At 38.5% G+C, this 16,387-nt stretch overlaps 1 protein-coding gene across 5 annotated transcripts in view; it reads right to left on the bottom strand.

Annotated features, from left to right (window-relative positions):
* The window catches only part of CACNB2 (calcium voltage-gated channel auxiliary subunit beta 2), a 351,929-nt gene that overhangs the window by 167,712 nt on the left and 167,830 nt on the right, over nucleotides 1-16,387 (bottom strand). Inside the window, exon 1 of one of the 5 annotated variants that reach the window (XM_046679153.1) lies at nucleotides 9,656-9,899. The exons of the other annotated variants lie outside the window; for them this stretch is intronic. Within the exon in view, the coding sequence (XP_046535109.1) occupies nucleotides 9,656-9,706 (51 nt within the window). The 5' untranslated portion in view covers nucleotides 9,707-9,899. Of the gene's footprint in view, nucleotides 1-9,655; nucleotides 9,900-16,387 lie in introns of those variants that run through there. 5 annotated transcript variants of the gene reach the window in all.

A 16,387-nucleotide genomic window follows, 5' to 3' on the forward strand; every position in this document is an offset into this window, starting at 1 on the left:
CCTTGCGATAAAGCAATTATGTTCTGCCGGTGTGGTAAGAATTAACAGGAACAGATGCCATGTTCTCCCCTGCTTCAGAGAGAAGCCCTGCCATGGGACGTGATGTATAAAAGTCACCTCAGTTCACGCACTCTGAATGAAAACAGGAATACAAATAAAGAGGCATTACCTTTTCTAAGCATAAGAATGAAGTACAGTGAGACTGACTTGGGTGCTAGAATGTACTTTTAGGCTGAATACTCCTTCGGTGAGTAAGGCCACTCTAGCCTGCTCAGCTTAGGCTATGCGGTGAATACACTGACAGAACAGACCTGTGAAAATACTTGTCACAGCCCTGTGAGCAGGTCAACGTCCTTATTAGGAGAAACTGAACTGGCCTCAAGAAAGCAGTGGGAGGGTAGAAGATTTGAAATTCTGCATGTCTCTATTTGTATTTTAAATGTCATAATTATTTTCCTTAGGTTTGTAAAAACTGCCAGCATTTGGACTTGCTGAAATGACGAACTAATCAGGAAAAAGCTTGGAATGGAAATCACATTTCACAAGGAACGCTAGAACTCGGAGAGAAATACGAGCATGGCATCTTAAACTATGTTCAAAAAGTTTCTTAATTCTGTAATTAAGAACTTGATTTAATTCACTATGCTGGCCTATGATGTTGCTTCCTTTGTTCCAGATTAAGGGCAGAGAGGAAATTATGCAAATATACTGGGTTGCAAATGATTTCTCTCAGCTGGTGCAGACCATCTGGTTTTCCACGGTAGAATGAAAAAGGTAGAAAGGAGAACAGTGGAATAGCACGTGCTCCCAACGAGCTTTTCAAAGACACTAAAATTTCTGGAGGTAGCCAGTAGCCTTCAAGTTCATCATTTTGCCCAATTAAAAAGTATAAGTAGAGGAACGTAAAGAGGCAAAAATCAATAGGTAGCAGAATCAGCAAACATCTCTGACTCAGTCGAATTCCCCCAAGCACCTTTCTTTCTTGTTTCATGAAATTGACTTTACCACAGAATTAATTTTCTCATCTGTAATGCAACAGAATGATGGTATATAGCACACGCTTGATCCAAAGTCTGTAACTGCAAACTAAACAGATCAAACAAAACGAACACAAATAAACAGAAAACCTTATGTGAAATCTGGGTAAACAGATTTCAACAAGAAAAAAAAAAAGGGAAAGAAATGGTATATACGCAGTCTTTACAAAAATATCTTTATTTGGCTTTTATATACATTCCTTTGTGGAAATGAGTCTGTGCTCTGGTTTTTCTGAAAAGTAGCTGGGACACAACGATAAGGAAAAAACGAGTCATTTTTAATTTTTGAGGGAACATTCTAGAAGACAAAAAAAGCATTTTAAGAAAAGTGGCCTGTTTAGACAGGGTTAAAATGATGTTTAAAGCATGAGTTAATTTTGAGGCGATCTTGGTAGCAGGTCTGTTGGGGGATTTTCAAGAGATCTGCTAAGAAGCGAGTAGGCAGCTGGTCTCTGATTTGCTGCTGGAAAGGCCTGAAGGGCCTGGCTGACCACTGCAGGGTTGGTGGGCAGCCTCACCTTCTGCTGCAGGACCCTCAGGGCCCAAAGGTCAAGGGGGACCTCCATGAATGAAGACCCAGGGAACCCAAGTCCCTATGCCTGAGGGAAGGCTGCAATCGCAATAGCAGCCTGGGCAGTAAGAACATAATTATCAGAGGGAAAAACAAAAAAACAACAAAAAAGGAAGCCAGGCACAGACAGGCAGGTCTGTGTGTGGGGTGTGCACATGATAGTCTCCTTACTGGCGTCCAGTCCTCACTTACGCTGCTGACACCTGTGCGGCCCTAGACTTGTGACATTTCTGACTGTGCTCAGATTCTCCATCTGTAAAATAGAGACAACAATGTGTCTCCTTGCCTGGGTTGCTGTGAGGATTAAATAATACGCATAAAGCATTTGGTCTCATGCAACACACATAATCACTAAAGGGTTTTATTAATTGCATTTTAAAAATTTGTGTTAAAGATACATAACAAAATTTGCCAATTAGCCTTTTTTTTTTTTTTTTTTTTTGCTGAGGAAGATTTGCCCTGAGATAATATCTGTGCCAGTCTTCCTCTATTTTGTATGTGGGTAAGCCCTCAGCATGGCTGCCTATGAGTGGTGTGGGTCCACGCCCAGGAACCGAACCAGGCTGAAGCGGAATGTGCTGAACTTAACCACCAGGCCAGGGGCCGGCCCCCATTTTAGCCCTTTTTAAGTATACAGTTCAATGGCATTAAGTACATTCACAATGTTAAGCAACCATCACCACCACCCATTCCAGAACTTTTTCATCTTCCCCAACTGAAACTCTGTCCCCATTAAGCACTAACTCCCCATTTCTCGCTTCCCCCAGCTCCTGGCAACCACCATTCTACTTTCCGTCTCTATGACTTAGTCTGTTCCAGGAACCTCAGATAAGAGGAATCTACAGTATTTGTCCTTTTGTGACTGGTTTATTTCAATTAGCATAATGTCTTCAATTTTAGTGGTATTATGAGTGCTAAATTTATGCTGCTAGAATGAAAAATAGTCCCAGAGAAGGCAAGTGAACTCACTCAGCTGTAGAAATTAAACAAATACACATTTTCTCAACCCAAAGCATATACTGCATCAGCAATAAGGACCTTTTATTATTCATACAAACTCTCTCTTATTGGCTTACGTAGCTTTATTAATGTGGAGCTCAGTGACAATTTGCTCTTTTTGAATCTCTTTAAACAAACAACTTGCAACATCTCCACCAATTAGCTGTTCCAGCTACAACATCACATCTTTCAAAAGGTGTCCAGGAGTAGCCAAGTGACGGCTCTCATGGGGACCCTGAATCCTGTCACGCCTCCTACAATAGCCTGTGAATTCCTATCCTTCCCATGAAATGCAAAGACGAGGGCACGGGTTGGAGATCTCTTTAAAATATAAACTTTTACTGAGCACAAATCCAGCCATGTCAGCATCTTGGGCCGCCACGGTCTAGCTACAGTGAGAAACATACACAACTGAATCATATTAAAGAGAGTTGACAAACCTATTCTTTAATTGCTGTTAAATTGAACTATAATCCACAACTTCTGAACTTTCAACTAATCTTTTACCCTGAGAATTCTCTAAATATTTATCCTGCCTACAACAGACATTCATGGTTCTTTAGTCCTCAATATTTGCACAGTTGCGCACACATTTTTTTCTCTTGTTGTTATCTGCATAAGCAGTAATTTCCTCAACAATGGAGATCACGTTTTCTTTCACCTGGGTAGCACTCAACACATATCATGTGTAGGTGATTACTATTTTTGGCAATATCATGAAGTTACTTCTTTTTCATACTGTTGTATTTGAGTGCATATATAAACTCGTTTTTAAAAATATCCAAATATCACGCTCACATTAATTATTCGCAGTTTACTGTAAAAGCCTTTGGAAGTGGGGCTGTGAATGATGAAAAAGCCCGCTGACGTGGAACTTAGCCTTGAAAGGTTCCAAGCATGTGTTTCTGTTGAACATTTAAGTCACGAAAACGGTTATAAACCTGGACCCAATAGGACGGATCTCAGGCTCATCAAGTTTCATGCGGCAGAAATCCCTATGCTGGTGCCAAGACAGGAGAGGCCCAAAAAGAAAAAAGAACAAAAAAAGGAAAAATAGACAAAAAAAAGATCTGAGGTTAAAATACTTGATTCAATATATATTAATATCGAAGGTACATTCTTTAAGCCATTGCTGGGCTTCAAAGGAAAGACAAAACTATAAACAGCTATTCTGAGATGCTTTAAGTATTTCGTAACCCCCCTATGGGTCTTTACAACCTCCCATATAGAGCAACGGAGAGATAAGAATTATTACCTTCACTGTTTAGGTGATAAAACAAGCCTAGAGATGTTAATTAGCTTGCTCCCAAATGAAGAAAGCAGAGCTGGAACCAAGAATAAAATCCTGTTCTCCTCTCAGTGCAGTGAGCTCTGTCCATCCTTTCATGTTCTCGAACCAAAGTCATTTTCTGTCCCTGAGTAACCAGGAAGATTAGGAGGCCCAGGAAGAAACAGACTTTGTGAAAAGGGCACTTGTATCAGAGCGTGTGGAACCTTCCGGACTTTGGCAGATCTATTTTATGTGTTGATAGCATAGATAAGGATATAGATATGATTTCAGAGGTCAGATTTTTCTCTTTTCTGATGCCTAAAATGCCACTAACAGGTAACAACACTATATAATTGGACCAAGTTTTAAAAGCAGGTAGGTACTGTTTGTAAGGTCCCCAAATGACATCATATTACATTAAGGTAAAAAACGACAGCAGTTCCCTTACCAAGAAAGAGTGTAGAAAATTCCAGTTCTCCAACTCTGCAGGAAGAGTCGGGGAGACGGGTGCTCCTCCAAATGACCACTGGAAGTGGGAGCCCCCTGGAAGCTACAAGGGTACAGAGTCCCCTCTTGGCTCTGACAGCTCAGAATCAATAAACACTTGACGATTTACTGGTTTGTGCTGTCCTTGACAATGCAAAATCTATGAACCCAAAGGTGAGACAGAAGACACTTTCATATTAACTACAGCTTGAGTCAGATGTGGTCTTTTTCATATTTGTCTGAGTTACTAGCTCTCTGCAGGAAATAAGTTAGATATCTAAACAAAGTCAAAAGCTTTTGGTTCCACTTCGCAAAATCGTGGCTTAATCTTTTAACTGGTCTAGTGTCAATTTCTAATCAAACTAATGCTCTGTTGTCTCACACTGAAGTACCCCTTAGTAACATCAGCAGGTTTTTATAAATGGAAATATTTTGATAGCTGGGACTGGATAGGGAGAAAACGGTCTAAGAGTTTATTCTGTAAAGAGCCACTCTTCACATCTAACAAAAGTAACATCTGAATCTAAACACAGGAAATCTAATAAAATAATTTACACAGAGATACAAAAATATTCAGATAAATATTCACCTTTGCTAGTAATCTACTACATAGAAATTGAAGCGATGTTGTATACTTATGTACATTTTAAAGCAATTATTATACCTAATGTGGAGCATACTGTGATGAAATTAGTATATTATTAATATTATGTTGGCATTGTCAACTGGTATAATCATTTTGAAAACAGATATGGAAAGGCATAGAACATAAGGACATTCAAATCAACTCATTGTGGAAATAACTCCACATCTGAGAATTTATCTCAAAGAAGTTATTTAACAGAGCCAACAACCATATGCTCAAAATTGTTATTACAGATTTATCTATAAAAACAAAACTATAAAATCAACTAAAAATCCAACAAAAAACAACTCTTTTATTTGGACAAACTATGGTAAATCCACACAATGCTTTATCACACTGTGATTAAAAAGTGATCTCAAAATACAGCTACAGGAAAAATGCAGAACCCAGAACAGTCTAGAGTAACCACACTATAGTTACAGCCAGAAAAATACAGATGCTCGTGGAAAGGCACTGGGATATCATTTGCCAGAATAAAAATATTTGACCAAAAGTAGTGAGATTGTGGGGTGTTCCTCCACACAACATTTCATTTAATATTTCTTCTATGTTTCATATTAATAGCTTTTAATTAATTACTTTGCCATGGAAAGCTGTCTTTCAAGTTTTTTCAATTTTAACAATAAAAATAACTTGGCAAATGTCTGTCAGGCTTGCACAAAATTATCATTTCCACAAACTGATTGTTTTCTGGGGCAAGGTGAAATTAAACATTCTGGCATCTCCAGGTGATAAAGCCAGCATCTTCGTGCTAATCCTTTAAAGCATCCTCATGTACACGTATTAGCCACCAGACCTTTTAAACATCATGCTTCCATTTAAATACAAATTATATCTGAAAAATGATGCACAAACCTATAGGCTTAGACCATGATTTGTTTTATAGTATATGGGTATACAGAGTCAAATGTCAACTTCCTTTTTTTCTTTTTTCTAAACTGCTTTAGCAATATCAAGGTAAAGAGAAAGAAAGAATAATTCAAAAATTAGTAGACTTCTGAGAATATTTAACTTCTGTCATTTTTTTGTTTTCTCAGAATTATTACCATTCAGGAGCTCTGGTTCTTTACCATTTGGGAGTTGAGAGCCATTTCAAGAATCTCCTGAAGCTAGAAGATGTTCATGTACATATATATATACACACAGAGACTCAAATATCTGCATATAGTTTCCAGAAGGTTCTCACTTGCCTTTCCCTCCCAGCCATCTGATCCCAGACCCACAGATATCCAGTTAAGATACCTGGATATCTTTACAGGGTTGTTATGTACTTTAATCTCTCGATCTTTCTCCCAATATGCAAATAAAAACAACTCACACGCAACTTTCCCTTGGTCCTCTCCCAGACATCATCGGGACCTCAGAGCTAAGTTCCATCCTTATGAGCCACTGCAGAAAATGTAAGTAGGTCTGTGCATTCTCTTAACACCTGTAGGGACTGTGCTAAGCGGTCTATATGCACCGTAATTTTTAAGAAAAATTCTCACCAATACCTTAAAACAGAGATATTATTATTCCTAATTTTACGCAGATGATGAGACCGAGGCTCAGAGAAGATAAAACTTGCCAAATCACACAGTTTTTAAGGAGCTGGCCTAGTACTCAAAGTTAAGTCTAACTGGATCCAAACACTTGCTCTTACCCATAGTCAGAAAAAACCGACATTATGGGCAGCACATTATAAACAGAAAAACCTACACAAATCCAAGAGATCATTTTTATTTGAAGGAAAAGAAGAAAGGAGATAGAGGAGTTGGCTATTTCGGCCTAAGAATAATGGCACACAATCCCAGTCACAAAGGATATTATGTTCAAGAAACTTAATGCAACAATACCAGAATTCATAAAATATACTTAACACTAGTCGGAGTCATATTTATTTTTTTTCCCCTTGGCGGTGAAAAATAATTATCTGTACCAAATTTTGTTGATTTATTAATTTCATTTTAATCTAAGAAGAGAATTAGGGGCTGGCCCTGTAGCCGGACGGTTAAGTTCGTGTGCTGCGCTCTGATGGCTGAGGGTTTCACTGGTTCAGATTCTGGGTGCAGACATGGCACCACTCATCAGGCCACGCTGAGGCAGCGTCCCACATGCCACAACCAGAAGGACCTACAACTAGAATCTACAACTATGTACCGGGGACTTTGGGGAGGAGAAGAAGAAGGAAAAAAAGAAGATTGGCAACCAATGTTAGCTCAGGTGCCCACCTTTAAAAAAAATAAGAAGAGAAATGTATAATTTCTAAATGTGCTTTCACACATTGGGGGTTTGTAGTGATTTTAAAAAGCACAACTGAAATAGCACATGATCCAGCTATCCCATCACTGGGTATTTATCCAAAGAACTTGAAATCAACAATCCAAAGAGATTTATGCACCCCTATGTTCATTGCAGCATTACTCACAATAGCCAAGAGGTGGACGCAACCCAAGTGCCCATCAACTGAGGACTGGATAAAGAAGATGTGGTGTATATATATACAATGGAGTACTACTTGGCCATAAAAAAGACAAAATCGTCCCATTAGCAACAACATGGATGGACCTTGAGGGAATTTTATTAAGTGAAATAAGCCAGACAAAGAAGGACAAAAACCATATGATTTCACTCATATGTGGAAGATAAACAAAACATGGACAAAGAGAACAGATTAGTGGTTACCAGAGGGGAAGGGGGTCAGGGGGTGGGCAAAAGGGGGAAAGGGGCATATATGTATGGTGACAGATAAATATTAGACTACTGGTGGTGAGCACGATGCAGTATATACAGAAAGTGATATATAATAATATACACCTGAAATTTCACAATGTTATAAACCATTATGATCTCAAGGTACAAAAAAGTACAACTGATATAAAAACTGAAATCATACTTAATAAGAATAAAAGTAAAGACCACATAGTTTATTCAGCATCCTAAAAAGTTATTCCATAGTACATATACATACACACATAAATATATATATATGTATTTTTAAAAATTCTCTCCATTTATATTATCATCCAAATTGAAAGAAAAGTTTCTGTCATTACTTTAAGAATTGCATGACTTTGGGAACTTTGAGAATGACTGGATCAAAGTGGGAACAGAATAGAGTCTTTATAACGACCTAAACCTTAAGCATTAAAACAAAAATCCATCTATTTGTCAGTGCTATTGAAACACAGGTGGTAATTAAAATGAGAAGTGACAAACCCGTGCAAAAATCTAGCACTGGGGATCTAGGATCTAGTAACTGGTTTGGAGTCATCTAGACTGACATCCCAAGGAAAGAACTGTGACATTTTTGTGCCCAATTTCACTGCTAAAAATATTCAAAACGACGACTGGAAGGTTTTTGGCAATTTGGATACTTGGCAGTTTGGGTTGTGGATCATACATTTTCCTAATTCATAATAGCATTCCTCTGCAGAAACAACTAGAACAGCTATTTTGCATGTGACATTCTTAGAAAGCAGGCAAGTTAACGGAAAACGAGGATTCCAGATGCCCCTCAAAACAAACAGGTATTGAATAATTTCTGAATTAAACGTGAGTGGCATTTGAAAAGCTCAGTAATTTGTATGAAGCATCGACTGCCCAGAAATCCTTTATAATTAGTGTATACATTGCCAGCCACATCAGAGCTTAACGAAATATAGCTGTGGTATACAAAATTTGCGGGGGCCAACAGAAGCCAAAAAAACTGTATCTTTAGAAAATTTAAAATGAAATATAATAAAACATCATTGAAATCACATAGAGTAAGCAAACCATCTCAGGGTTTACTGATTGCACGAATATTTTCATATGATACAATACAGAACAAATGATTACCATACACAGACGTTTCTTAGCAAGTTTTTTTTCTCTGTTCAACTAAGTTCAGTATAGGCTGGAACACCGGGAAACCAAAGAGCTGGCTTGGAAGGAATTTCTAGACAAACTGTATTTTATTGATTTTAAAATGATATTTTCAAATCCTATTAGCATAGATATTTGTAACCTTAGGATTTTTATTTTTACATTTGGGTTCTAGAATTACTTTTTCTGAACCCCTCCCTAAAAGGGCACCTATAACAATGTGGTCTTTTTTTTTTTAAAGTTCTGGCCCAAATCTAAAGATCAAAACATCTGATCTTTGTGTGGTAAACCTCTGTCTTTGAGTATTTTAAACATTAGACTCCATTTCTGTATTTCATTAAATTCAACTTTTTTTTAAGTGACAAACAGCAATTAATTTTTTTAATTTGCAGTACCACAAGCAGTCAAATCATCCTGATTTACATAGAAAGGCCTCAGAAAAAAAAAAAAAAAAAGCCCAGTGACCAGGCTGTCAGCAAGATCCACAAGCAACCAGGGGCTGTCTGCAGCTGGAAAAAGCGTTTCCATTTTCCGCTGTTTCTCTGCGTCGCTCTCTCTCCCCCCAACTACTAAATTGATCTCAATAACATAGAGTTTAAAACCAGAGTTACAGTTTTACTTGCTTAAACCACCTGAATATTTCCATAAAAAAACTGTGAATGGCATTTCTGGCAAGATAAGGAAAACTTTAAAAAAGTGAAGCAACGAACGTGATTTCAGCTTGAGCACATTAACAATTCAGTACATTCCTGTTTAAACCACACGGTGCATCTGGCCTGCATCCCTGCCCGTATGCTTACCCCAGGAATAAAGCACTTAGTCTGAGAAGACGTGAGGCGTCTGTCAAGCATGCCAGCCCAGTTCCAAGTGGGCCCAGCTCTCCAGAAGGAACAGCCTTCACAGGAGCACAAAGTCTAAAAAGGCTCAAGGCAGCCAAACCTCGCTTTGCTGACCAGCATATCAACTTTGCTCCTTTTCCTTGCTGGCTTGGGGTGCGCAGTCTTAGCCAGTGTGACTTTCTAAAGTTCTTCAGATTACAACAGTTCTCTCTGTTCCAGAAACCACTTAGGCACACAGAGGAGCCCATCAAAGTCAATTAGCAAACGCAAGTGGGAGGGTCTTTTTCTACTTTGAATGACGTCAGCTGGCTTGGAAGAGAGACGCTTGCAAACTTGTGAAAGCAGAGTAACATTTCATTAATATCAGATGCATGCCTTTGGGCAGCACTGGCCACAACAGGGCTTAAAGATGCTGTCTTCACTGTGGAACGACAGGTTGCACAACCAGACAAGCTGTTAGCGTTCAAGGAAACTACTGGACCAAAAAGGAGTCTGGAGTCAAAGTGAGAACATTCTTCTCCCCCTGGTCCAATGAAGAAATATTTCCTCTTTTGCATACAAGAAAGTGATCTCTCTCTTTTGTGGTCACCTTTCACGTTCTCAATGTGTATGAAAAATATGAATTTTTCTCACACCGTCCAATATCAGTTGGACAAATTTAATTTTAATGAAAAACTTCTTTTCATCAAAAAATACCTTTTAAAAAGTAGAATGGTAATCACAATACTCTGAGGACATTTGCAAAGCATATAACAAAGGAAAACTGGCCAGAAAATAGAAAGAAGTATAAGTCAATAAATAAAAGACCCACACTCTGAAAGTATAAAGGAAAAAAACATGAATAGTAAACCAGTGGGGTGAATCCTAGTGGCCAATTGACTTCACTGCTAATCCAGAATGCAAATTAAAATCACAATTTACCATTCCACACCCAGTAGGCTGGGAACATTGAAGGTATCTGAAAATACCAGCTCTTAGTGAGGAAGTCAAGCAGCAGTTGGCAAATTATGAACCATGAGCCAAATCTAACCAGCTATCTGTTCTGCATAACCTGCAAGCTAAGAATGTCTTTTACATTTTTAAATTGTTGGGAAAAAAAATCAAAAGAAGAATCGTATTTTGTGACATATGACAATTATGTGACATTCAACTTTCAGTGTCATTAAATAACATTTTATTAGAACACAGTCATGCTCATTCACTCATGAATCATCTATGGCTGCTTTTGCACAACAGCACAGTTGAGCAGTTGTGACAGACACCATGTAGCTCACCAAGGCTTAAATATTTCCTATCTGGTCCTTCACAGAAAAGGTTTGCCAACTCCTGATGTAGAGAAACCAGACTTTCATGCATTGGTGGGAACACAAATTGGTACAGCCATGTTCAAGACTTAGCAGAACGTAGTGACATTATAGATGTGCTTGCCCTTTGATTGGCATCTCATTCCTCAATACACACCCAGAGGAACCCTTACACAGTACACAGGGAGACGTATGTACACAATCAAAGGAGAAGAGTACATTCGGAGAATTCATGGAGGGAGGGGCCAATTCTGTGAGTGATATCTTATTTCTTAAACTAGATTGTATCCACAATCTATTGGTCATTATATTATTGGTCATTATATTATTACCTATTTTTTTGTATTCTGGAAAAATTCACAATAAATGAATTATTTATCTATAATAAATAATTTTAGAATTCAGAGAAATAGTGAAAAGAATCATGATACAAAAAATGCATCGTTATACAGACATTAAAATGTTTACAGGACACTTGCGTTATATAACAAACTAGATATGAAATAGGACGGTAAGTAGAAGAAAAAAAGTAGCCTGTCAAATTTTTTTCCACAATAATGGCTCCACTGTTAAAAATATTTAGAAAAAAACTTGTAAGGAAACATATGAATTCTATTTATAGTGGTTGCATCTGGGTAGTGGTTTGAGGGTAGCTTTTTTCTCTCCTTTGGCAAAATTTAGAATTTTTAAAACTTTCTACAATGGGTTTATGTTACTTTTTCAATATCAAAAAAAGTTTTCTTAAGTATCTAACAGGCAACCAAGGATTATCTAATTTTCTAGGGAAATTGGAGACCTTTGTTTAACTCACGATTGCTTAACTTACTATGGATTAGGATATTTTATATCTCTGTGAGGGTAGATATTATAGAAAACTGATAGAATTTGTCCAGTAGAAATGAATTCATCTCTCAGAGATGCTAACAATTTCTGTCTCGTATAAAAGATAACCCCCTCGTTATCCTTTTATGATTGTTTTACGCCCTGTCGCGCATTAACCAATTCTGTATCTAATTTCCAATCTTAGCCCACTATTCTTTCTTTCAATAACTATAAATACTCTGTCTCTCCCATAATCTCTTAAACTGGCTTTACCATCCCCCTGGTTCCTTCAATAAGTTAAAACAAAATCTTTAGTATATATTCATTCTATATTTGTTTGAGAAAATTGTTCTGAAATTTTTGAAAAATTATACTTGGACACCAGTTTTCAATTTGGAACGGAGTTTCTTTCTTTTCTGACAATGACATGTATGATTGCTAGCTTTCCAATTCTAGCCCACAGTAATTTATAATGCCACTAAAATATATTTACAATGGAAAAATGATAACTAATGTTGATTTCAGGTAAACAAAAACCAACTGGAGCTGAAACAGAGGAGGAAGAGGACGGAAATTCTGAACGGAACATACAGGAATTTCAATGCATTTCTGAGCTCCCAGAAAGCCTCCAACAGTAAACAACAGTATTTTCTTGTTACGGGTATGTCACTCTTTTCACACATTCATTAGGATTTTTTCTTTCTTTCAAATGGGATTGAGGAACGTTTTCTTGAGGTCCTTGGGAAAAGCATGAAGAGAAAAGCTGAAGAAGAGAGATTATGGAAGGAGCACACGCATCAATGACAAATGGAATACTGAGAGTGAGAAACACGAATGGGGATAAATGAGGTGCGTGCAGGAAAGGAAATAATGGATTCTAGATACGAGATAGTTTATCGGGCCAGAAAACAGAAGAAATGACAAATCCAAGACAATGAGGTTACTTTCCAGCATTAAGAGAATAGTAAAGAAAAGGCAACCTTTATTGAGGTGGGTAAATCGATATTCAGTAACGATGTTTTGGCTTTTCATACTTTTGGCACATTTTTAAGTTAAGTGCTTGTGATTTAGGGAATGTCTAAAATACCCAGCTATATTATAGAATAAATATATTAAAAATAACATTTTCTGTTTTTCCTTGGTATAAAATAATTTCTCTGTTTAGAATGCATTTTCATTGTTGAGTATTGAAAAATAAAGAAGGAACCAAAACATCAAAATGGAAGAACAACAACACTTATCCTTGCCATCTCTCAGCTGCCTAATCAATAAAAAGGAGATAAGACGTCACAGGATAATTGTCAGGATTACATAGAACATCTGGTCCACATCTGGCACATTAGAGATGCCAAATAAATGTTAGTTTTCCTTGCTATAACTCAGCGGTTCTCAACTGGGGGTGATTTCGCCCCCAGGGGACATTTAGCAATGTCTAGGGACATTTTTGATTGCCACGTGGGGAGGGGTGGGTGTTTACCAGCATCTAGAGGGTAGAGACCAAGGAGGCTGTGCAGCATCCTACAATGCACAGGACAGCCCCCGATCACAAAGAAATATCCAGCTCAATACATCGACAGCGCTGGGGTTGAGAAATTCTGCAGGTGCCCTTTATATCAACGCAATTGATGTGAAGCGCATTAAACTATAACCCAAGATGGCACCATGTGAAATTCAAATCACATTTAGATCTACTTTAGGTTGCCTGAAAGTGGGAGAGGGGATTGGAGAGGCAAGGAAATGGGAGAGCAGAACCTGACCACTGTGAATTTGAAACATCTCAGAAGCAGCTCCTGGGAGCTCAGCCAAGTGCCTGGTTATTCTGTGATTGTCCACAGCAGAAGACCACAGAGACCACTTGAGGAGCTCGGCATCACATCTCAGATGGAAGGACCTCAAGTTTCTGCAGTTTCTACTGGCATTCATGCCATGAAGATTTTGCCTTAGCTTGTTTCCAATTTCCTTCCACCTCACCCCCACACGACCCCCAAGTTGTCTTTGCTAAATGGTGAAAAAGACTTAATGAAAATGATATTATAACTAGAGAACCCCTGGAGTGCTATTTTTTCTATTCCTTTCTTCCTTTTTTTTTTTTTTTTTGGTGAGGAAGATTGGCCCTGAGCTAATATCTGTTGCTAATCTTCCTCTTTTTTGCTTGAGGAAGATTAGCTCTGAGCTGACATCTGTGCCAGTCTTCCCCTATTTTGTAATGTGGGTGCCATCACAGCATGGCTTCATGAGTGGTAGAGAGGTCCAAACCCTGGATTTGAACCTGTAGACCCCAGGCCACTGAAGCAGAGTGTGCTGAACTTAACCATTGTACCACCAGGCCGGCCCCTGGAGTGCTGTTTTTACAACCAAGGATGCATGCTCACTAATCTGCCACGAGCAGGGTTCTTTTTATTGGTACATTTGTATTCTGAATCCTTATTATCTGTCCACATAAACAGAAGGCAGGGAGGGTAGCTTCAGTAACACTGAATCCTTGATCTGACGCAACTTTCCCATTTGTTGTTTTAAACTTTAAAACAGCAGCAGACCTTTCTGTATGAGGAGGTGGTGGCCAAAGTATAAATATGTTATGTTGCCAGGAGACAAAAAAACAAAAAATGCAGAATTTTGGAGGTCACATATTTCAAGTGGCTACTCCAGACTTCAAAGTACAGACTGTTTACCTAACTGGTAAGGACTGTGAAAAAATTCCCTTGATCACACCCCCGTTTAGAGCTTATGCCATCAACAGCGTCGTCTTTCATTACAAAAGGCCACGACATGTGTACAAATATGGGTAATTATGGCATGCGTTAGCCAGACAATGAATCATAATAACAAAACAAAACTCTAGTATGTATGTACACTCTAAGCCCCACATGTGTTTTTGGTCAATAACAGCCAAACATCGTTTTCTCAAGAAATAAAAATAGGAAGCAATTTCAAATGCCACAGTGAAAAACAACAACAAAAAACCAAAATGAAAATAGTCACATCCACAATTGAGTTTTCTTTCCACCTAACTAATACATTGTCGCTAATACATTTAATTTTATTTTATTTCATGTGACAACGATTCCTAGGGAGCTATTGGTTATTGACTGGGAAGGCTATGGGAGAACAAAGCAACTTTGTCCTAAATCTGTACTATGTAAACCAAATAGCTGTACCACTGAATTTCCTCCCTCAGATTTTATTCCCCTAAGCAGCCCATTATCAACCCTGCCCCCAATTCATCTAGCTGTCGATGAGGTGGGTAGAATCTTCATTTTAATCAGAGCCACTCAAATAAATGAAGCTCTTTTGATTTCATTAAAAAATCTAGCCATGGGGAGAACTCAACTAGCTTTATGCCCCTCTTTTCTCTTTGACAGAACAGCTGTCCTCTTTTACATATTACGCACTTTATCCGAAGTTAAGAACTTACATTGGCTAAACAATTTCCTTTTTGAGACAACGTGTTAATTTCAAACATCCCAACCAACCAACCGCAGGAACCGAGAGGACTCTGCCACCATTCCTTTCCCCCATTACTGGGTAAGAGACATACTTGAAAATATCTTTGACTACTGTTACTAATGAAGAGCCAAAGTAACTTTATCTACGTCAAAGCTGCCACTTCAAACAATTCTAGAAAGAACAGAAGGAGGACAGGGTGTTTGGGGGGCTCCTTAGAACTCTTTATGCCCCATGGACATGTTCCATTGTAAATTTGACCCTGAAAGGCATAGTTTGTCATTTACAAACTGCACGTAACACAGTTAAAACTCCCTTTTGCATATTATGCAACATCTTCCCAGAGTTAAGTATCAAAGAAAAACTGTTGATTACTTTCTATGGTACTTGAATGAATCTATGTAATTCAATTTTGTTTTGTTTTATGTTTTGCTTGTATTATGTTTAACGTTTCAGTCTTTCCTTTTAACACAATTGCCGCTGAATTATTCAAATATGAGGTGTGTGTTGGGGATTAGGGAGGTGACATAGAGTGCTGGGTTTTTGTACCGTTTTTGAGATAACTCCCCCCCCCCCCCCCCACCCCACCTCCCAATCCTCGTCTCCCAGCCTTCTCCATCCTGCTATCTTCAGGGTTTTCCTCTTGAAATTTTCATTTCTCCCCTGCATTGAGGGAATAATTACTCCCTAATCCTGGATTCCCTACTCTGCTTCCTTGAGGTGGCCCTAAATATACAGGCCTCTGCGTTCCAGGCTTTCGCATGTAATGCCAGCTCTTCACCTCTCCGTGGATTTCCAATAGACTTCTCCAACCTTACACACTTCTAAATGAACTACTGATGATTCCCCCCACACCCCAGTCTTGCACATTATAGTGCACAGCACCACCATCCCCCTGGGATTCCAACCAAAAACTCATCAGCAAGTCCTGTCTACTCTAGCAGCCAACTTTGTCACCTCTCTCATAACCTCTTTAGCAACAGCCCCTAACTCATCTCAGGGCTGCCGTCCAATCTCCAGAGAACAGCCAAAGTGGTCTTTTTAAAAGCATGCATCCACTTCTGTCACTCTGCTGCTGGATATCTTCTACTAGCTTCTCACTGCAACTGAAATAACCACATTG

Source organism: Equus quagga, chromosome 12 (assembly GCF_021613505.1).
Source record: "Equus quagga isolate Etosha38 chromosome 12, UCLA_HA_Equagga_1.0, whole genome shotgun sequence".
NCBI classification, from domain to species: domain Eukaryota; kingdom Metazoa; phylum Chordata; class Mammalia; order Perissodactyla; family Equidae; genus Equus; species Equus quagga.